This window comes from Panthera pardus, unplaced genomic scaffold (genome assembly GCF_024362965.1).
Source record: "Panthera pardus isolate Hobbes unplaced genomic scaffold, ASM2436296v1 HiC_scaffold_22, whole genome shotgun sequence".
Taxonomy (NCBI): Eukaryota; Metazoa; Chordata; class Mammalia; order Carnivora; family Felidae; genus Panthera; species Panthera pardus.
This window is the reverse complement of record NW_026526788.1, coordinates 55,456,686-55,480,732: the sequence shown is the minus strand read 5'-3', so window position 1 is coordinate 55,480,732 and position 24,047 is coordinate 55,456,686. Positions and strand designations below refer to the sequence as shown.

The 24,047-nt window shown below is 35.7% G+C and overlaps 1 protein-coding gene and 1 pseudogene across 9 annotated transcripts in view; both read right to left on the bottom strand.

Moving 5' to 3' along the window:
- Positions 1-24,047, bottom strand: part of LCOR (ligand dependent nuclear receptor corepressor) — a 140,448-nt gene that overhangs the window by 44,623 nt on the left and 71,778 nt on the right. For 8 of the 9 annotated variants that reach the window (XM_053909782.1, XM_019458978.2, XM_019458977.2 and 5 more), the window contains one exon: positions 1,260-1,392. The exons of the other annotated variant lie outside the window; for it this stretch is intronic. In XM_053909782.1, the coding sequence (XP_053765757.1) occupies positions 1,260-1,392 (133 nt within the window). The remainder of the gene's footprint in view (positions 1-1,259; positions 1,393-24,047) is intronic. 9 annotated transcript variants of the gene reach the window in all.
- LOC128772567 (U6 spliceosomal RNA) lies at positions 3,381-3,493 on the bottom strand (annotated as a pseudogene).

Here is a 24,047-nt window from a genome sequence, read left to right as displayed (position 1 = left end):
ACAACTAAGAAAATTACTATTTGGAACATAATTTTAGATTTCAGGGTACTTAGGGGATGATAAAGTGAGCATGGGAGCCTCAGTTGGGAGCTTCACGTCAGAGGGTGCTGAGGGTACTAAAAGTGAGGTGAGGGTGTACTGAAAAATTTAATTTTGCATAGGAAAAAAAAGGTGTCACTGAAAACAATAATCTCGTGCGTTCCTTAATTTTATAGGACACTTCATACTCCATTTTGAAAATACTGACCACATTAAGCAGAACATCAGCTGGTTTCCAACTGTAACCAACCAATCAGAATAGCACTTTATCAGACTTCCAACCACTGTAAAGGCAAAAATCACCCTTCAAATTTCAGAGGGGAGGGAATTCCCAGAAGAATGAGGAATATAAACTAGAACATATAAAGAAGTACTGAAGAAAGCAGAACCATTGAGTCTGCTGAATATTAAAGAGTATTCAGGGTCACAAGAGATTGTAGGACACTTTTTTAGAACCTATCACAGTAACCTCTGTCTCGGAACTAGAGGAAAGACATAACTAAGGAACACAAATCCATTTAGAATTTCTTGAAAGTAAAGACTTCACTAGAATGGATCATAGAGGGAAGGAAGCTTTCTGAAGGTCTTGGCCGATGGTAATTAGGCTTTGTGAATAGAGAAACAAAATGTAAATCATGTCTACAAAGGTTTTAAGGAGAAAGTTAAATTGAAAAATATAAGAGGTGGAGCTACTAAATACCACCTCAAATGTAAGGGGGAAAGTTTTATTACATAATTATGAATTCCTTTCTCTGATTTTAATAATTGAAAGAAGTTTCAGCGAAACAAGGCTCTATAAAGGAAATAAATGCCCGTAAATCTAATTTTAAGATACAACTTCACATCTCTCTAAATGAAATTTCAGCAAGGAATCACTAAAATTTTATACAGCTTTATGGTTATCTGCGATGAAAACTGTCACTATGTATGTAAGAAAATTTGACAAAATATATTAGTACTGAGACCTCAGAATTTTTCAGACTTTCCTAATACTTTCAGGAACTATTTAACAAAACTTACATGATTCCATCACTTCAAACTGAAAAAGAGGGAAGAAGAGTTGCCTTAACCTATTCCAAATTTAACTTGACCAAAGGAATATAAAGTGTGTTATCAACAAAGAAAAATGTTTTGAAAAGTAACTCTTTTTAAAAATGACATTAAAATTAAGAAAATATAAGACAAGCAGATGCTAAATGCCATTCTTCACTAGAACCAACCTTTTCTATAAAAGACTGCATTGAGGAACTCTTCTGCTTGTCTCTCGAATCGAATGATTTTTGCTTGCTCTTGTTTAAGCAGAGCTTCTTGCCCAGCTCCCGAAGCTGGTTCATCCAGACCGACTAAGTGTCCCTGCAAAAATATTTGGTGAAATATTTGCACAAAAATCTTTCCCCATTCAGTATCAAAAGCACAGATGCAAAATCAAAGACAAATGTTAGTAACAGATAAGACAAATCAGTTTAATACAATTAAAATATCTTAAAACTTAAAATCAGAATAAAATTTATCTCCACAAAAGTATAAAAGCAAAGTGAATGTAAAAATATACTTGTATCTTACAAGTTTTGTTTAAAACTGACAGATAAACTCTAATTAAAATAACATTACTAACGGAAGATTTTTCTTGAGCATTTAAATATGTCCGTTCTTATTACACCATACAGCAATAGTACACAGACATTCAACTCAGACAAAAAAAAAAATAGCTTAAATCCTAAATACTATTTGAGAATCATGTTTGCCCTCCTAGTATAAGATGTTTTCTCCAGACACAAAACAAACATAATTTTAAAAGGGCCGTCAGAAGGGAAAACTCAAAAGAATGTATCCGAATTCATAATTCTGTGCCTATAATATAATTCATAAACTGTAGCTTTCAAATGTGTAGAGAGTTGTGAAATTAATACGTTAAAACTGGCTCTAGAAAACAGAATTTAAAAATATACTGCGTCACATGTTCTAAAGGTACACATTTCTATATATGCTTGAACATGCTTACAATATAAACATGTTAAGTCCTGATCACAAAGTTTCAAACTGCCACACTAGACTCATCCCAAAGACTCCCAGAATCTGCTCTCAGGCTGTAGGAGCACTAGACTAGGTAGACAATGCTTTGCATTTACTTCCACTCTTGTAGCTAATGAACAGGAGACTAAGTAAGTACATCTTTTAAGTGTTCTTTAAGTTCCAATGCATATAATTTACTTCAAATCACCACAATGTATCACCACAGGCATATATAATTCTGTCATGGAAAACTTAAAAGTACTTAGAAGTACCTAAAAGTACTCTAAAAAAGAAAATGGGGACACACCCTGACACAGTGAAAAGGAAGCAAACAGGGCACTGAAGGCACATTATAATCCACAATTTTCTCAAAGATTTCAAATACAAGCAATGACATGTGCAATCAGATTTTTATCATTTCTCCATTGTACAAACTGTGTCAACAGCACAACCAAAACATGTGTCTTTTGCAAAGACACATTTAGCACCAATTCTATATTACACTTTAATATGAAGAACTCTCTTGCATAATCAAACGAAAACAATCATCCCATAAAATATCCATGAGACACGTTAAGTCTGCCACATAAAGAAAATATTGTTATAAAGTCATTATAAAAAACATTTTCATTCATTCATTCATTCATTCATTCATTCATTCGGCTTCCCCAGCCCAGCATGGAGCCCAACCAACACGAGGCTTTAACTCACGACCCTGAGATCAAGACGTGAGCTGAGATCAAGAGTTGGACACTTAACCAACTAAGTTTATTATAGTTGTACTTGCCAACTTTATTATAGTTGTATTTGCCAACATTCTCTTTCGTGGCCTAAAGAAATTAATTTTTAAAAATGAATCACAAAATAATGTAATTTTGATACAGATTTAACATCTGAAAGGATCAGGAACGGGTACTAATTAGAGACCAATAAAATCCTCAACTGTATTATATTTTAATGGCATTTCATTGTTTAGTGATTTTTAAATTCAGACATTATATGGTATAAACTGTATTTAACCCCTCAGTCCTACATTCAGTAAGTTTAGTCAGACTTTCAGCAGGATATCTTTATTTTTCGTGTTTAAAAATGTGTATCTCAATGAGAGATGTTAGTTGAAGGACGCATTGTACACAGTGTAGTTTCAATGTGTTAAGCATACAGCTATCCCCATTGATTCTACACATACATTTACAAATACGTGTATCCTTTCCACGTCTTTCCAAGTTTTTATTTAAATTCCTGCTAGTTAACATACAGTGTAATATTAATTTCAGGTGTAGAATTTAGTGATTCAACACTTACATACAACACTTGGAGCTCACCACAAAAATAAGGAACACTTCACGAATCTGTGAATCTGTATCATCCTTGCGTGGGGGCCATGCTAATTTTTTCTGTATGGTTACAATTTTAGCATATGTGCTGCCAAAGCAAGCACAGAATATCTATACTTAAACCATGCTCAAATGTTGCATTCAGGCTACTTTCTAATCTAAATCAACTCATAGCAACTAACAGCACTCAGTAAGGAAGGTGTTACATGTTTTTTTCTTGAATTAAACAATTAATTACCAATTTTATCAACCTGGACGCTGAGACTTTCAGATAACTTTTAGTTGGTTCATCTAAATTATAGTCACACCAATTTGTTTTGTTTCCAAACAGTTTTACTGAGATATAATACACGTATCATAGAATTCACCTATTTAAAGTATAAATTCAATGTTTTTCATGTAGCTTCACAGAGGTGTGGGACCATCACCATGATAAAACTTCAGAATATTTTTGTACCCCAAGACATTAACAGTCACTCACTTCCCATTCTCCCACTTGCCCCAACATTAGGCAACCACTGTAGTATTTTCTGCCTCTCTCTACAGACTTGCTTATTCTGGGTATTTCACATAAATGGAACCGTGCAATATTCATGGTGTGTGTGGGTGTGTGTGTGTGGTTTCTTCCTCCTAGAATAATGTTTTCAAGGTTCACCCCATCGTAGCAGATACCGGTACTTCGTTCCTTTTTATTGCCAAATAACATTCCATTGTACTGATGTAGCACATTTTATCCATTCATCAGTTGATAATGACCATTATTTCTTTTTGGCTGCTATGATACAAATAATGCAGTCTTTAGTGTTTGTGTACAAGTTTTTGTGTATTTTCATTTTTCTTGGATATGTATTTAGGAGATTTGTAGATCATATGCTAATTATATTTACCATTCTGAAAAAGTACACTAAACCATCTTCCAAAGCCGGTGTACCATTTAATATTCCCAACAGCAGTGAGGGTTCTGACTTCTCCACATTCTCATGAACACTTGCTATCATTTTTATTACATCCATTCCAGTACACAAGAAATGGTGCCTAATGGTTCTGATTAGATTTCCCTAATGATTAATAATGTTGAACATCTAACTGGCCATTTAAATACCTTCTTTGGAGAAATGTACATTCTTATGCTTTGCCCAGTTTTTAATTGGGCTCACCTTTTTTTAATGTTTGAGTTGTAAGAATTCCTGATATATTCTGGATACAATTCCATTATCAGATTTAAGATTTGCAAATATCTTCTCCCATCAATGAGCTTTATTATCACTTCACTGATGCTACCTACTACTGTTAACAGTACAAAGTTCTTAATTTTAATGAATCCCAATTTGTTTTTTGACATTTGTGCTTTGGTATTATATCTAAAAAACTAGTGGCTAGCCCAAGATCATTAAGATTTACTCTTATGTTTTCTTCTAAATGTTTTATAGTTTTAGAACTTACTTTTAGGTATATGACCCGTTTCAAATAAACTTTTGTGTATGGTAAAAGGAAGGGGTCCAACTTCCTTTGTCAAAAATCACTGGCTATAAATTTTACTTCTGGATGCTCAACTCTGTTCCGCTGATCTACATATCAATCTGTAGGCCAGAAACACACTATGTTGATCATGGTAGTTTTGTAGTAAGTTCTGCTATTAGGAAGTGTAAATCCTCTCTTCTAAGATTGTTTTGGCTACTCAGGCATCCTGTAAATTTTTACATGAATTTTAAGATCAGTTTGCCAATCTCTGCAAAGAAGTCACCAGAAATCTTGGTAGGTTACACAGTGAATCTGCAGGGTATTTGGGGGAGTAATGCCATCTTCATAATATTAAGTGTTCCAATCCACGAACATGAGATCATACCTTTCTATTTATTTCGATCTTCTTTAATTTATTTCAACAATTTTAATTTAGTGTACAAGTCTTAAACTTGTGTTAACTTTATTCCTAAGTATTCTATTCCTTTTGATGCTATAGTAAATGGAACTGTTTTCTTAATTTTCACGTTCAGACTATTCATTGCTATTGTATAGAAATACAATCAATTTTTTAAAAAATGTTGTATTCTACAACCTTGTTGAACTTATTAACTCTAATATATTGTGTTCTGTTGATTCCTTAAAATTTTCCATATACAACATCATGTCATCTACAAATACTTTTACTACTTCTTTTGCAATCTGGGTAACTCTGATTTCTTTTTTTAGAGAGAGAGAGAGAGAGAGAGAGAGAGAGAGAGCAAGCGAGCATACAAGCAGGGGAGAGGGACAGAGGGAGGGAGAGAGGGAGAGTGGGGGATGGAGAGGAAGAGAGAGAGAGACAGAAAAAGAGAGAGAGAAAGAGAGTATCTTAAGCAGGCTCCATGCTCAGGGCAGAGGCCAACACAAAGTTCAATCCCATGACCCTGGGATCATGACCTGAGGTGACACTAAGAGTTGGATGCTTAACCAACTGGGCCAGCCAGGCACCCCTGCTTTTATTGCCTAATTGCCAAGGCTAGGGCTTCTGGTAGAACAGTGCATAGAAGTATTGAGAATGGACAACTCTGTCTTGTTCCTAATTTTAGGGGGGAAATGTCCAGTTTTTACCACAGCTGTGTATTTTTGTAGATCAGGCTGAGGAATTTCTCTTCTAGTCCTAGTTTCTTGGGTGTTTTTATCACAAAAAGGTGTTGGATTTGGTCACTTTTTGCAGGGACATCCATTGTGATGATCACGTGGTTTTTATCACTGATTCCCATTAATGCATTATATTACATTAATTGATTTTGTGGTGTAAACCAACCTTGCATTCCTGAGAAAAATCTCACCTGGTAAGAGAGTGTAACAGTTTTCATATGTTCCTTGATTTGGTTTGCTAATATTTCGTGGAGAATTTTATTGTTGTTATTGGTATTCCTAAGTGATTCTGCTCTGCAGTTTTCTTGTGATCTGTCTGGTTTTGGTATTCAAATAATACTAGTCTCACAAAGTGAGGAAGTCGTCTTCTATATTTTAGATAAATTTGTGTAGAATTGGTATTAGTTCTTTTAAAAATATCTGGCAGAAGGGGCGCCTGGGTGGCTCAGGTGGTTGGGCGGCCGACTTCGGCTCAGGTCATGATCTCGCGGTCCGTGAGTTCGAGCCCCGCGTCGGGCTCTGTGCTGACAGCTCGGAGCCTGGAGCCTGTTTCAGATTCTGTGTCTCCCTCTCTCTGCCCCTCCCCCGTTCATGCTCTGTCTCTCCCTGTCTCAAAAATAAAAAAAAAACGTTAAAAAAAAAAAATCTGGCAGAAATCACCAATGAAGGTGTCTGGCCACAGGCTTTTCTTTGATGGAAATTTTAAAATTACCAATTCAATCTCTTCACTTGTTCTAGGTTGCATTAGTTTCCCAGGGCTATTGTAACATATTACCACAAACTGAGTGGCTTAAAACAGCAGAAGTTTACTCTCTCACAACTCTGGAATCTAGAAATCTGCAATCAAGGTGTCAACAAAACCATGCTCCTTCTGAAGGCCTCTATGAGAGAATCCTTCCCTGCTTTTTCCTAGCTTCTGGTGATTTCCAGCAATCCAACATTTCTTGACTTGTGACAGCATTAACTCCAATTCTTCTTCTAACTTTACATGGCCTTCCGTGTGCGTGTCTTGGTCTCCAAATCTCCCTTATAAAGACACCAGGTGCTGGATTGAGGACCCACTCTAATCCAGTATAACCTCATCTTAACTTATTAATTAATCTGCAAAGACCACATTTCCCAAATAATGTCACATTTATAAGTACCAGGGATTAGAACTTCATCTTTTTTTTTTTTTTTTTTTTTTTTTTTTTTTGAGTGGGGGCACATAATTCAACCTGCTACACAGGTCTGTTCAGATTTTCTATTTCTCCTTATGTCAGTTTCAGTAGTTTGTGTCTTATTCTAGGCATTTGCTTGTTTCATTTAAACTATCTAGTCTGCTGATTTATGTATGATTCACAGTAGTATTTCCCTTAAATCCTTTTTATCTCCATAAGGTCACTAGTAATTTCCCCTATCTGATTTGTGATTTAGTAATTTGAGTCTTTTTCTCTTGAGCAGTCCTAGATAAAACATTTACCAATTTTGTTGTATCTTTTCAAAGAACGAACCTTTGATTTTGTTAATTTCTCTATTTTTCTATACTATTTCATTTATTTCTGCTCTAATCATTATTATTTCCTTCTGCCTGCTTTAGGTTTAGTATGCTCTTCTTCTCCTGGTCTTTTAAGGAAGACAGGGCACTGAACTAAGATCTTTTAAAATATAGGCAGCTGCAGCTTTAAATTGCCATCTAAGTGCTGTTGGCTACGTCTCATAAGTTTTGGTATGTTTCGGCTTTCATTCATCTCAAACTATTTGCTAATTTCCCTTGTGATTCCTTCTTCTGATTATTTAGAAATGCATTATTTAATTTCCACATATGTGTGAATTCCTCATATATCCTCTGTAAATAATTTCTACTAATATCATTCCTTTGTAGTGGGAAAACATATTGTGTACGATTGGAATCCTTTGATTTTTTTATGGCCTAGCAGAAAGTCTTTCCTGGAAAATGTTCCACGTATACTTGGAAAGAATCACTATTTTGTTCTTTTTGGGTGGAGTGTTCCTTATACACATCTGTTAGGTCTAGTTGCTTCAGAGTGTTGTTCCAATCTCTCCTCTCTGTTGATCTTCTGTCTAGATGTTCTATCCATTATTGAAAGTGGAGTATTAATGTAGTCAACTCTTGTTTTTGAACTATTTCTCCCTTCACTTCTGTCACATTTTGCTTCATGTGTTTTGGAGTTCTGTTGTTACATATGTAACAACATACGTTGTTATATGTCTTCCTAATACGTTGACCCTTTTATCATAAAAAATGTCCCTCTTGATCTCTAGGTTCATTGAAGTCTATTTCCCCCCAATGTGCAGCCTCTGTTATCACTTTTCTCAGGGGATGTGGTCTTGAGCATGCAGTCTCCCTGTCTACTGGGAATGACTGTGGGTTTAGTCAGACTCTCTGGCAGTTTCTTTCTCAGGTCTTCCCTTTACACAGTGCTCGCTGATCAGCCTGTAGCAGTATCACACACCCAGGCGTTAGCCTCTACTAGTTTGTTTCATTGGTGTGTTGTTGCCACATCCTGGGGCATAAATTGCACCAGTGTCTGATCCAATGAAAGTGGGGCCTCTTTGTAAGGGCAGGGTGTTGCCTTGCCAGTCTTTGAGGCTAACTCGAACCCCAGGAGGGCTCTTCTTTTTATCTGGTTCTCTCGGTAAAGATTCTGACTGGTCTGCCATTTCACTTGTTGCTACTAGTATCATGGAGCTACCAGCCTCCTCTTAACTGTTCACCACAAAGATCTCCATCATTTTCAACAACTTTTTGTAAGCTCTGTTCCAAATAAAGTCAGTCCCCCTGAGAGAGCTACAGAATTCTCCGTTCTCAAGGCCTGCCTTTCCCTTTGCAAGAACCACTGTGCCGCTGCACAGAAACTGGAGGTTAGGACAATAACCCACTTCTCTCAGAGTGACATCTGTGCTTTATGACAGGGGGTGGTGGATCACTTGCCTCTCCTGGCACAGAACTTCTGCCTTATGAATGAGGCCTGACCTAAATAAACCTCAGTATGCTCAATCTGCTGAGACTGGAGCACATTTCCACTCTGAGAAAAGGCTGAGAGAAGGAAGGCTTTTTGACCTCAGCTGCCTGGAAGACAGCATCCGCCACGAGAAGCTAGAAGGTATGACTGATGCCCACAGTCTGTTTCCCCTGCTCAGACAAGAGTTAGAGCTTCCTTCAAGCTGAGCGCAGGGAGAGGGTGGGAGTGGGTCATGGGTCAAATGCCAGAGTCCTGTTCTGACTGAGATTTAGTACGTTTGTTTGAACAAATCATTCTCCATTTGCTATATGCCCTTAAGATAATTATTTCCAGCTTAAATGACTGCTTTAAAATAATTTCACCAGTTAAATGGTTATTTTGCTTGTTTTTATCCAGAATAATAAACAGAGATGAAAAATATAATACCAAATCATATGCTTTTATCAAGTGCATCTGGTCACCAAGTTAAAAATTTACAGCAATGATGTATAAACAAAATACAGGCCATCCTCCCTTACTGTACATACTATATGCCAAAACTAAATGAACCAACAAGAACAAAAACATTCAAATGGTACAGAGCTAATAAAGTTAACAGACAGGAGATCCAGAAACAACAAATTCATATCACCCCACCCCCAACCCCCTCCCCCACATCTGAAATTTAAAAGAAGTCATTATGTATTGTATGCGCCCCCCCCAAAAAATGATATGACATACTCTTCTGTAAATAAAAAGCCACTGTTCTTCCTTACAGTTATTATCCCTATTCATTAAAGAACAAGTTGTTGGCCCAAAACAGAAGAGGAATAAAGTTGGAGATACGCACTGGAATCTGCATCTCCTCGGAATTTGCTTCCTTCAGAATTCAAGAATTGGTCCTCCTACATGGGTTTGTTCATAGCCACAGGTGATTCTGTCATATCAAATCTACTGTGAGTTTCTTCTTCTTTTTTATTTTTTCTACTGTAAGCTCCTTAAAAGCATATATATCTAGAACATACTGCCAAAGCTTTTGATTCTGTAGCTCTCAGGTAGGAAGCAGTCATGTTTTTTAAAAGTTCTCTTCAAGGGGCGCCTGGGTGGCTCAGTCTGTTAAGTGATCGACTCTTGATTTCTGTTCAGGTCATGATCTTACAATTCGTGAGACTGAGCCCCACTGTGGAGCCAGGTTGAAATATTCTCTCTCTCAAAAATAAACATTTTTTAAAAAGCTCTCTTCTTGGGGCGCCTGGGTGGCTCAGTCAGTTGAGCATCTGACTCTTGATCTCAGCTCAGGTCACGACTCCTGGGTCATGGGATCAAGCCCCATGTGGGGCTCTATGCTGAGCATGGAGCCTTCTTGAGATTCTCTCTTTCCCTCTGCTCCCCCCACTCTCAAAATAAATGAACATTAAAAAAAAAGTTCTCTTCTTAAGAACTGAAAAGATCAGTATCATACTTTAAAATTTATTATGTATTTATAATAAATCTTAGTATTTGGGGAAGGCAAATCCCTACCTGTTATGTTTTCTAAAATGTCCTGGCCATTTTAACTTTATTTTTTCAGATTATATTTAAAATAGCTTAGTCAATTCTTCTCACCACCAACACCAGCTCCCCAAAGAAGACAAGGTGGTTTTTGTTTTGTTTTGACAAGGTGGTTTAGATCTGAATAGCAATATACTTAGAAAGTATTTCAGGAAGTAGTAACACCCTTAAAAATATTCAGTCTTTTCTTTTAGGAGCTGCTTTACATTTACCCAAGTGAGCTATAACGGAGCTCAATTAAAATTCTGTTGTTTATTCATGTAGTTCCCACATATTTATTATTTTACATTTTTACTGTCCATATGAGAAGGAGGTTTCCTTAATTTTCTAACTGCTAGTGCTGGCATAAAAGCAGAAAAGTGTGTGTGTGTGTAAAAATTAATTCTGTACACAGTTTTTGGGGAAAGCGTAGGTTGTGTATCTTCAATTGCTAGGTTCTCTGGCAGCTTCACAACTTTGTGTCAATTTCCCAATATCCTTTTAAGGTAATTTCTTTTAAGGGGACTGTGAAGGTGATAAGGAGAGGTAAAGGAAAACAAAGCTGCAGAAGCCACCAACACTGTGTGGTCTGATGATCCATCACCCAAAGCAGGAAAGGAGACTTAATACTGAATATGTTGGGATCTTCAATAGAAAAAGACCTCAAGTTCTTTATTAAGTTTGGTTACCTCTACCTTCATAATCCATACAATACACTCATTTTATCATCCTTTGCTACCTTTTTGGGAATGGCAATAAAACATCCAAGAGACGTTTTCAAATAAGAAGTTCATACTTTTTCCTACAACTTAAGGGTTGCTATTTCTCTGTACTACTAGAAATGTTTAAGGAAATTCCATAGACTTAAGAGAAATGATACTACAAAACATTTCTGAGGGAAATTTAAGATGTAAAGAGGATATAAACCATGATCATAAACTGAAAGACTCAGTGTTGCTAATATGTAGCTAATATGCTAACTGATCTACAGATTCAGTGCAATCCTAATCAAAATGCCTAAAGGCTTTTTGAAAAATCAATGCATTGCTTTTAAAATTTATACAGAAAGGCCAAGGACCAGGTTTAGCAGAACAAGTTTGAAAAAGAAAAACCAAGTTGGAGAACTAGTACTACTTGATTTTCAGATATAAAGATACACTGATCAAGACACTGTGGCATGGGTGTAAAGACAGACATATAGTTCAATGGCAAATAAGAGTCCAGAAACATACCCACAGGCATACTGTCAACTGATGCAACAAAGATGCCTAAGAATTCAATAGGGGTTAAGAAGGTCTTCTCAACAAATGGTGTTAGAACAACTGGATTACCTTATGCAATATAGTAAACCTCAACACTTCAATAACACCATGTAGAAAAATTAACTAGGAACAGATCAGGTACCAAAACACAAGAGTCAACACTAGCAAGCTTCTAAAAGAAAACATGAGAGTTTTGTGTGTGTCTGACACTGGATTGAGCAAGGATTTCTTGAACAGAACATAAAATACATGAATTTTAAAAGAAAAAACTGGCAAAAGGTTTTATACAGAATGTATAAAGAACTATTACCACTTAGTAAGTTTTAAAAATGGACAAAAGATTCAAACAATTATTTCACATAAGAGGTATAAAGATGTTCAACATCACTAATCAACAAGGAAATGAACAATAAAATCACAGTGAGATACCACTATAGACCCACCAGAATGTTTAAAGTTAAAAAAGACTGACAATATCAAATGTTGGCAAAATGGGAAACACTGGCATTCCTATACGTTGCTGATGGAAGCAGAAAATGGTTAAGTCAATTTGGTGAACCATATAATAGTATAAGGTTAAATATACAATGATACTACCACCCAGTAATTTCAATTCTAGGTATTTATTCCAGAGAGATGAAAATATATGCCCAATGGGGCAACTGGGTGGCTCAGTAGGTTAAGAGTCCGACTTCGGCTCAGGTCATTGATCTTGCAGTTCATGAGTTCAAGCCCTGTGTCAGGCTCTGTGTTGACCTGACATCTCAGAGCCTGGAGACTGCTTTGGAATCTGTGGTTCCTTCCCCCCGCTCATGCTCTGACTCTCTCTGTCTCTCAAAAAATAAACAAACATTTAAAAAAATAAACTAATCTTTAAAAAAAGAAAATATATGCCCAAAGACTTATATGTAAGTCTAATATATTAGCCAACATCTGGAAACAATTTAAAAGTCCAAAAGAAAGTGAACTGATATGGGGACCTACTCAGCAATAAAAAGGACCAAGAGTATATACAAAAATAAGAATACCAAAAAATTATGTTAAATGGAAGAAGTCAAATATGAAAGAGTACACAGTATTTCACTCCTATTATATAAAACTCTAGAAAAGGTAAAACTAATAGTGATTGCCTTAATTGGGTGTCCAAGAAATGGACTGACTACAAAGGGACATGAGAAAGCAATTTAGGGTGAGAACTGTCCTGAACCTTGACTGTGCTGGTAGTTACACAACTGTATACATTTACCAAAATCTATTAATCTGAACTCTTAAATGGTAAATGTTATTATATACAAATATTGCCTCATTAAAAAATCATTAAAACATAGGTTCAGGGTATTTAAGATACTAGATACTGAACGGATCACTGAATTTTGGCTCTTGTTGAACTAACCATTTGGAAATCAAACAAATGATTCTTACTTACATTTTCAGAGTCACAAAGAAATGTGACACTTATTTTCAAAACCTCATATGAATGTTCTTCTCTCAAGCAAGCATACTTTTAGTATCTTTCACTTGCTCTCTACGTTTTGCATTGTATTTTGAATAGATACAACTAAATAGTCACCATGAATTGTTGGCATTTCACTATTTTTGTTCTATCTTTAGATCCAAATCAAGATAAGGAGGTTGATCATTGTGCAAAAGCTGGTCTTTGTTAATCAAGTTGTATGCAGACTGGCCAAAAAGGGGGATACGCGTATCATCCAAGGAATCAGATCCCCTTAGAAAAATGGAATTCAGTATTGCAGCAGGGAAAAGACATGATGAACCCAGAATATCTTGTTGTATCAGAAAGTATTAAAGTGCTCAAAAAATGATGGGGACATGTCAAAAGGATATACTAGGTGGTTTGAAACAGCTCCCATTAACCGAATCTGGGATACTGGATAACATATTTGAACAGAGTAAGAATCTTGACTTCAAAATGACAGAGGAAATAGGAAAACTCTTCTTCACAGTATAAAGCCAAATGAAAAAATACAGAAGAATAATAATTAGAAAAATCACCATTTCAAGCCATCAGAAAAACGATTCCAGCAAGAAATTACCATCAACACCAAAATTAAAGTGGATGAAGGTTTAGTAAAAAAGAGATATCTATGTAGTCTCAAAAGTATCTCTTCAAAAATTATTAATTACAAGAGGGAAAGAAGTACATACCATTTCAGTGGAAAAACCTAGTGAACATCAACCTTGTCAAGGGATCAAAATAAAAACCACCACTAAACTAACATCGTGTGCTTCACAATGTGATCATTCTACTGTAAGGATAGAACACGACTTATTTAATATTCCTGCTAAAAGATCATGGCCTGAATTTAATCATGAAGAAACATTAGAAAACCTAAATTGAAAAACATTCTACTAAACAAATGACCTGTACTCTTCCAAAATGTCAGTGTCATTAAAAATAAATAAAAGTTTGAGGAACCATTCAAGATTAAAGGAGACTAAAGAGTAGAAAATAAAATTTGATGAGTGATCCTAAATTTTGAACTAAAGGAGGGGGTTGGGGGGGTGTCACTGGGACAACTGGTAAAATCTGAATGAGATTCACAGGTTAAATATTCCATTGAAGTTAACTTTCCTGATTTTTGGTAACTGTACTGTGTAGTTTAGTAACTGAACACCCTAATTCTTCGGAAATAGGGAAATACACAAGGAAATATTTAGGAATAGAGATATATGAGGGGTATGATGTCTATAACTCATTCTGATATGGTTCAGGAAAATCTGTGTATGTTATATGTGTAATATCTCTGAGACAGAATGAATGAGAATAGTAAGGCAAATGTGGCAAAATGTTAACAACATTTTGGTGTTGTTTTAGGTGAAGGGTATTTTTATGTTTTAGGTGTTTTAGGTGAAGGGTATATAAAAGTTTTTATACCACTTACAACCTTTCTATAAATGTGAAACTATTTCAAAGTAAAAAGGCAGGGTGGACAAATGTTAAGCCATACTTTTCTCCCACAAATATGCCAGATCTCCCTTGTCTCTCTCTCTCAACCTCTCCTTCACAACCCCACCTGTCTTGCCATTAAGCTATATGTGCTTGTGTTATGAGTTGTTCTGATACACAGAAGAAAAGCAAACAGAATAACAAGATAGGGCAATTAACAACTTTCAGGCTTCTCTTAGTAACTCAACAAACTGATGAAGATACTCAAAAGAGAGTAAGACATTTTCTACCAAGGGCCAGAGAGTAAATACTTTTGGCTCTAAAGGATATATATAGTCTTTGCTGCATCTCCCCCTCTCCCCCTTTCACTGTTCCCACCCCCCCCCCCCCAAAAACCAACTCTTCAGCCTGTAGGCATTACAGAAACAGGCTGTGGGTAGATTTGGAGATAGGGCATAGTTTGCTGACCCCTGATAGGATTATTAAATTTCTCCAAGAACTGTAACAAAAGTAGTTCCACTGGTCCCTGAAATAGCAAGGATGTTATTGAATAAATAAAGCAACAAAAGCATGTCAGCTTGGAAGTTCGTTCTTAGGGCAATAGTTAATAAAATTAAACTTTAAACAAAACACAAAGATTAAGATTCCTTAAAGTTTCTTTTGTAACTCTACTATTTGTCACCTTACGAGTTTTGGTGTTTTGGAGGGTAAGAATGGGGAAGGACACTTATATAAGTTGCTGATTTTATGAGAGAGAACACTTCAGGAAAGGAAATGGAAGAAATAATGACAAATTTCACTTGGGAAAGGTTAAGATGGCTTAGACTTCAGGAGTGTGATACAAAACTGAGGGGGTAACATTTTAGGGCCATCCCTATCTAAATTCAAGACCATTCCTCATCTGTACGTACATGTGTTCTCCAAATTTAAGTGATTTTTAAAAAATTCATACAATATGGTATAGAAAACCTAGGAATTAGAAGCATGTGCATGCATGCAAGTTTTGTAATAATTATGTTAGCAAGCCTACCCCAGTAGATCATGGGCCTGTATCTACATCCATGTCTGCTACCCATGGCTTAGTGACATTTCAAGCAATGAACTAAAAAGAGCTGACAAGATGCAACTCATTGATTTAAATGCCACTCTCCTACATCTTATTATTTTAAATGCCAGCAAGTCTTAAGGAAAATGGCTCCACCACTTTAAATGCTCATACTCTTTAAGGTCAGTTATCTAAAAAGAAACCTTACTTCATGTAAATTATTGCTTTTTACATTAACAAAATAAAAATTGTGCTTAATGCAATTTTTACCATATGTCAATTTTGTTAAGCAAACCATCAAGCTAAAGAATAGAAAAAAACAAAGTTCAAAGCTTGAATACACACCAGGAGTTAAATATGGTATTCAAAATATACAACAAAACTACCATGAATGACTCTTATCAGTACATCTGTTACTACTTTTCATGCAAATTAAGCCTAAAATGTAAGTGGCAAATGACTATTACTGCTCTGCTTAATTCACCAGCATCTACTATCAGCATTTGCAGTTACAGCTTTTTCTCCCTTATACGTGTACAGTTATTAAAAATACTACAAGACAAATGCAAGTCACCTCCACAGTCAAGAGCATGGGTTTCCTATCTGCTTCCACTGGCTAGAAAATAAGTTTATACTATCCCCATTCTTATCCACAACCCAATCTCAATCCAAAAACTTCCTGAATTTTGATCTGTTCTCCATAATGACTGTGGATGTCTCCAGATGCCCAAGACCATTATAAATAGAAGGGATATCTAACTGCATATTTGAGGCAGTGGTATTATAAAAGCCTGGCTAAGGGTAATCTTGCCTTTTTCTAAACTTTTATAGCACTTTATCTATACTTCTCTGACTGTACTAGTTTTATAACCTGTATTATAATTATGTGGTGTGTGTGTGTGTGTGTGTGTGTGTGTGTGTGTGTTACTTACCTCCTCCACTAGACTATAAATTTCTTGAAAAGAGCATCTGTGGCTAAAACCTCCTTTTAATCATTCACAGTACCTTTATTTCAACCACAGTAGCTGGTGCTTTTGAAATAATATAAAAGTAAAATATACAGCCATTGATTTTAACTTTAGAAATAAGGAACTGACAAAATTTTTTGAAAGAAAAAAGGGCAGACTTAATTGTTAAGATGTCAATACTACCCAAACTATCTACAGATTTAAAACATAACCCTTATCAAAATCCCAATGGCATTTTTTGCAGAAATACAAAAATCCATCCTAAAATTCATATGGAAACTCAAAGGACCCCAAATAGCCAAAACAATCTTGAAAAAGAAGAAAGTTGGAGGTATCACACTTCCTAATTTCAAAACATACTATGAAGCTACAGTAATCAAAGCAATAGGTACTGGCATAAAGACAGACACATAGAATAATGGAACAGGAGGGAGAGCTCAGAAATAAACCCTCACATATACGATCAAATGATTATTTTAAGTTTATTTTGAGAGAGATACAGCACAAGCAGGGGAGGGACAGAGAGAGAGAATTCCAAGCAGGCTCCACTCTGTCAGCTCAGAGCCCAATGTGGGGCTCAATCCCACAAACCAGGAGATCATGACCTGAGCCAAAATCAAGAGTCAGATGCTTAAACTGACAGAGCCACCCAGATGCCCCCCTATGATCAAATGATTTTTGACAAGAGTGTCAAAACCACTTACTGGGAGAAGAGACACTCTATTCAACAAATGGTATTGGGTAAAATAAATATCCACATGCAAAAAAGCATGAAGCTGGATCCATACCTTATACCACACACAAAAATCAACTCAAAATGGATCAAAGATTTAAAACTATAAAACCCTTAGAATAAATCCTTATAGCAGGATAAGCTTCATAACACTAGATTTGGTAATGATTTTTTTAAATATGACACCCAAAGAACAGGTAACAAAGGTAAAAATAGATAAACTGGACATCAAAATTTTAAAAGCTTCCATGCATTGGGACGTCTGGGTGGTTCAGTTGGTTAAACGTCTGACTCTTGATCTCGGCTCAGGTCATGAACTCACAGTTCCATGACTTCAAGCCCTGCCATCGAGCTACGCACTGTTAGTGTGGAGCCTGCTTGGGATTCTTTCTCCCTTTCTTCTGTCCATCCCCTGCTTACACTCTCTCAAAATAAACTTTAAATTAAAAAAAAAATCTTCTATGCATAAAAGGACACAGTCAAGAGAGTAAAAAGATAACCTACAAACTGGGAGAAAATACTTCAAATCATTATCTGATAAGGGCTTAATATTTAGAAAGAACTCCTACAACTCAACAAAAACAACAAAAACCAATTCGATTTAAAAATGGGCAAAAAGACTTGATAGACATTTCTCCAAAGAGCATGTACAAATGGCCAACAAACACATGAACAATCACTAATCATAAGGGAATACAAATCAAAACTACAATGAGATACCACTTCACACCCATCAGAATGGCTACTATAAAAACAAAAAAACAAACAGAAAATAACAAATGTTGGCTAGAATGGTGGATAAATTAGAATTTTTATGCACTGTTGGTTAAGAATGTAAGATGGTGCAGCCGATGTGAAAAGAGTTTGGTGGTCCCTCAAAAATTAAAAATAGAACTACCACATGACCCAGCAATTCCATTTCTGGGTATACACCCAAAAGAATTGAAAGCATGGTCTTGAAGAAGTATTTGTACGCCAATGTTCACAGTGGCGTTATTTACAAAAGGTGGAAGCAACCCAAACATCTATTGTTGGTGAACAAACCCAAATGTCTATTGTTGGATGATTAGATAAACATAATGTGGTACATACATACAACGGAATATTATTCTACCTTTAAAAAAAGGGAAACTTTATGATATATGCTTCAACATAGCAAAGCCTTGAGATGTTATACTAGGTAAAATAAATAAGCCAGTCACAGAATGACAAATACTGCATGATTCCACTTATACGAGGTACCCACAATAGTCAAACTCATAGGACAAAAAGTAGAATAGTGATTGCCAGGGGCTGGGGAAGGGAAATGGGGAGTTACTTAATGGATATAGTTGCAATTATGTTAAGATAAAAAGAGTTCTGGAGATTGGTTGCAAAATACTGTGACTATACTTAACACTACTGAACTATATACTTAAAAGTGATTAAGACATTAAATGTTATATTAATGTACATTTTAGCACAATACCAAAAAAAGCAGTATGAAAGGCACAATCTACAGCTAAACGCAAACAACTGCAAAAGGGACAGAAATCCAATACAGAATAGGGGAAGAAGAAATGTTTTACCCCTCACCAAAGATTCACCTACACGTATTCCAATCACCATATACATTCAGAAATCCTATCAATAGTATTCAGCTCAGATGTCTTATTTCAACTCCATTTCCACAGCTCTATTAGACACTTCCAATTAAATGCTCACTTTCACCACAAACTGCTTTCAGCTAATAACCTCATTATCCTCACCATAAAAACTGGTCACCACACTTTTCCTCTTCTCAATTCTCAACTTCTGTTAATCCACCAGCTAAGTCATCCTGGCTTGGAAAACCTAACAGCAGTAATATTTCCCTCTCCTTTATTTATATACTCACATAATCGCTAAGTTTTAACACTTTATTCTAGATTCCTTACATACATCCCTTCCTTATTCATCTTTATAGCTACAATCCTAATTCAGGCTAATTTTCTGGATTAGAAGAGCCTTCTATAATTTTCTCACTATAAATTCCTCTGTATTACAACCTAAAAATGACTACCAAACCAATCATTCTAAAACACGGAGCTCTGTAAGTTTCAGGATAAGTTCTATCTCCTTGATTAAGCAACTCCAGTGCATCTACTTCATCTCTCAAGTACTACAGTACTTACATTTTCTTGTACTATCCACTATCTTTTTGAATATTATACGGGAGAATAAAGGAGGGGGTTTTACTCTTAATGTTTCCTACCTACATCAGAGCTTTGGTTCTGGGCATGTCCGATGGGTGATTTAACTCTCCCTAATTTAAATCTCCTTTAATTGCTTTAGCCACCCATGATCTCACCAACAGCCAGCCCATAAGGAGGGATCAGTCTTTTACTTCTTTGGTAGACTCTCTGGCCTACCACAGATCTAGACATTTAATAAACCAAATGATAAATCTGTTAACTCTGACCACATAAAATTTAACACAACTGGGTTAACCACCAATTAATAGTTTACTGAGGCCTGTTTGTTCAAGGGAAAAATCCACAGATTGGGAGTTCAAAAAAACCACTTCGATATTTAATGGGATCCTGGATTGAGCACTGATTTCACTGAGTCAAGTGGTTTTCCTTAATCTTTGAAAATAATCTATATAAAAGGACTCTGGAAGTACAACAAGGTTAAGTCTCACAATCTAGATTTGTACAGTTAATGGAGTAATTAATTAATCATGTACTGACTTGTGGTATCCAATTAAGTCTGCTGTGCATCTATTGAATTATCATAAATAACCTTTAAACTTTTCATATTTGTTTTCTTTCTCACCCCTAATAGATGTATACTATATTAATATATTTTTCTTCCACAGGTCCTTTTATACAATAGGTACTATGAATACTTACTGATTTGTGGTACCCTGAGACAAGATGACATTCCTATCAAGAAGCATTGAATACACCCAAGCTAATACACTGGACATAAATACATGTTGTGGAATACGAGAAAATAGTAACTAGATTCACCATCTGCTCTTACTATAAACTTTCAAAGTGCTAAAGTAGCAATAAAAATTAAAATGTTAAAAGGATGTATCTAAACTTTTAATTAGCATGTACTCATGAAACAGAACAAATTATGAATGTTCATACTGAACACAACATGATAGACTAATGATAAACATGAAAAGAATCTTATTACGTGATTCTTTAGCTAGCTGGGCAATGAAGGATATCTGTATGATTTGCCTCCAACCTTGTGAGTATATCCAAAATTAAGTGCTCTGGCTCCACCTAGAACATGCCTCTCTCATAACTGCCTATGTATTCTTCAAGTCTCATCTTCTTAAAACACCTTCCTAAAATGCTAGTCAAATACTAAACTTACTAACAGTCTTACAACAAACTTAAGATAACAAATAGTTTATATTTTGGTATATCATCCTATCTTCCATCATCCCTAGTTAGTGAAACATCCATGCTCCTTACTCTACAACAGCTATCTCTACTCTATCTCAGCCAAACACAGCACAGCGATACCATAAATTTATCACTTAGAATTAGTCCATTTTTAGGGACAATAAATACTGGAAGCAATTTTCTATTCTTCCTATCTCTCCAATACCTTCTCACTACTACTGAATCAACTCTTCCTACTATCAACATAATAAAAGCCTCACAAAATGGGTTTTCATAAAGAAATACAAATGTATATGTACATATATTTAAGTAAACATATGTATTTCCTAGCTGAGACAACTGAGAAGACCTAGAAGTAATGACACCCCAGTTCCGATGAAGACACCTAGTGCCCAGACAGACCTTGCTTTCCTTCTCATACAATTCTCCAAATAAAAGAAACTAAGGTTCCTTGGAGAAATCCAGAGCTGAGACAGAGAAAGCAAAGGTAAGTCGGGAATGCTTCTTGGTGCCAAAAAGAAAAGAAGTGCTATTAAAAAAAAAAAAAAGGCAAAAAAGATAGGCCAACTTGAAAGAGCTCTCCATGGCCAAATCTATGACAATTTGCAATACAAAATTAAAGAATAATTGTAACGAATTATAATCCATAGAATAAAATAAGAATCCATGACTCCATATTGATAGGTAAACAAATAAATACATAAATAGAGGAGAAAAGAAAGCTCTTCCTTAGAGCAGAATTCCAACTAACAAAAGCAGAAGAAATAACAGAAATAGAAAATCATTATTTGGTAAGCACTAGGTAGTAATTTTTCAAGCAACTTTCATCAATGGATGCTAAAATTAGTGTATGACAAGAAACTAGTATGATGAGAAAAAGATATTCACAAAAATCTTAAAGTACCTCTCAACAAGGTATCTATTAAATACAAAAAGGAGGGGCACCTGGGTGGCTCAGTCGGTTGAGCATCTGACTTTGGCTCAGGTCATGATCTCGCGGTCCATGGGTTCAAGCCCCACGTCGGGCTCTGTGCTGACAGCTCAGAGCCTGGAGCCTGTATCGGATTCTGTGTCTTCCTCTCTCTCTGCCCCTCCCCCACTTGCACTCTGTCTCTCTCTGTCTCAAAAATAAATAAACATTAAAAAAATAAAAAATTAAATACAAAAAGGGAAAAAATAGAAACCTTACAATAGAGAAAACTGGCAGACATCTGCTTAACTAACTGATCCAAAGTAAGACATCACCATGTGCTTCCTGATAGGGTGTACTAAGGATGACACAACATCATTCTGTGGAATTCTTGCCAAAAAATGCATAACCTACATTCAATCATGAGGAATCATCAGACATACCTAAATCGAGGGAACATTCTACAAACCAATTTATCAGTATTCTTCAAAATTTATGAAAGGCAAAGCAAAAAATACTATTCCAGACTAAAAGAGACTAAGAATACATGACAACTAAATACAAAGTATTGGATCCTGGACCCGAAAAATGACATTGCTGGGACCACTGGTGAGCTGTGAAATTAGATTAAATAATATTGTATCAATATTTCCTGATTTGTATAATTGTATTAGAAGATGGTAACATATGGAGAGTCTGGGTAAAGGGTATAACAGTGACTCTTTATTGCTTTTGCAATTGTTTTATAAGTCTAAAATTATTTTTTTAAAAAGCTAAAAAGAAGTAGAAAAGCTTCATGAGTATATAAACAGACAACTGTGTGCATATGCTTGTCACACGTAAGCACTCAAAAGTTAGCTATTAATATAATTCTCCAAGCTTATTAAGCCTCCTAGGATTTCTTAATTCCTCATTTAGTAAATATTTTACCGAGTGCCCACTATGTGCCCAACAAACACAAAAGAAAGAAGCCAGTCAGCCAGCGAGGCAGGCACTCACTAACAGATTCTTAGGCACAGCTGAGAGTGGCTATTTGAAATATACTCATGACCATCTACACACTTATCTCTTCTGTCTTTCAAAGTGAGTAATTCCAAGTTCTACTTTAATTCCTGCTCCCCAGTTTCCATGTTCCTGTTCCTACTTATGTTATCAAAATGCATGTAATTAAAAAACCATGGGATCAAATTCCAGCCATTTGACTTATCCTGTAACTTAGTCTCTGTGACCCTTCTAATTCCTTTACTTGTAAAACTGGGATGCCTTTAACCAACTTTACAGGATTGCTGTGAGGATTTAAATGGGAACAAATATAAGCAAATGGTACATAGTACACATAGCAGATGTTAAAAAAATGTATTTTCCTATCTCTTAAAAATTTTATTTTCTAACCACTATAGGGTCTTGAAGGGTAGACAACAGTTGTTTTACTAATTTCTAGGTGAATTCCTGTTCTATTTTCCAAAGAGTCTACTTTGTATTTTTTACCTATGTATTTTAAAAAAATAAACATAATGTATTTACTTTAACCATTTTAACAGCTTCAGTACCCACTGAAAATCCAAAATGAAAAATATGCATAAGCGTCATTTCTTTCCCAACTATCAGACCAATAGTTCTAACAGCTTTTCCAAATATTGTTTGGAGATCTCATCATGCCAACTCCAAACTCAAGATTCCATTATCATGCTCTATGCTGCCACCCATTGGCTATTACCATACTCTCCAGATATTTCCTTCTCTTTGAAATCTTAAAGCCAGCCTTAAAAAGTGTAAACTTCAACCCAGTGGATAAATTTATCTACACATTGTAGTAATTCTCATATGAGATGCTCCAAGTGCCTGCAAAGAGTTTCAGTTCAATCACTTTAAATCTAACACAATTAGAGATCTATACTTGGCAATTTACATTTTCTAAGCTCTCTTTTTTCCTATTTTCCACTATAGTTGTTATGGCTGTCTCTGAAAAAATTAAATGTCAAAGATAAGTAGTGAAGTTTCTAATGGAGAATACCAGCTTTCCCAGAACTAGCTAGGTTGTCAAACGGAAATACTCTTTCTAGTTAGAAAAGCAACTAGAAATTGAGGAACTAAAACGGTAAGAGCAGCTGTTTTAAATGCTACATAGTTCCAGGTCTTGCTAGTTCTGTCTTCTAAAAATATTCATACAGTATTTTACCCGCATACAGCAACGGAAAACTCAATCATATTACAAGGATATACTGTACTCAATTACTGAGCATAGAAGGGCTTTCCTCCTAATCCTACCTTAAAAAAGATAATTAACACTTGCTCCTTCTATTCCACCAAAATGCTTACTAAATGACTTGCTCAACAGTCACAACATGCATGCACATGCGTGCATACACA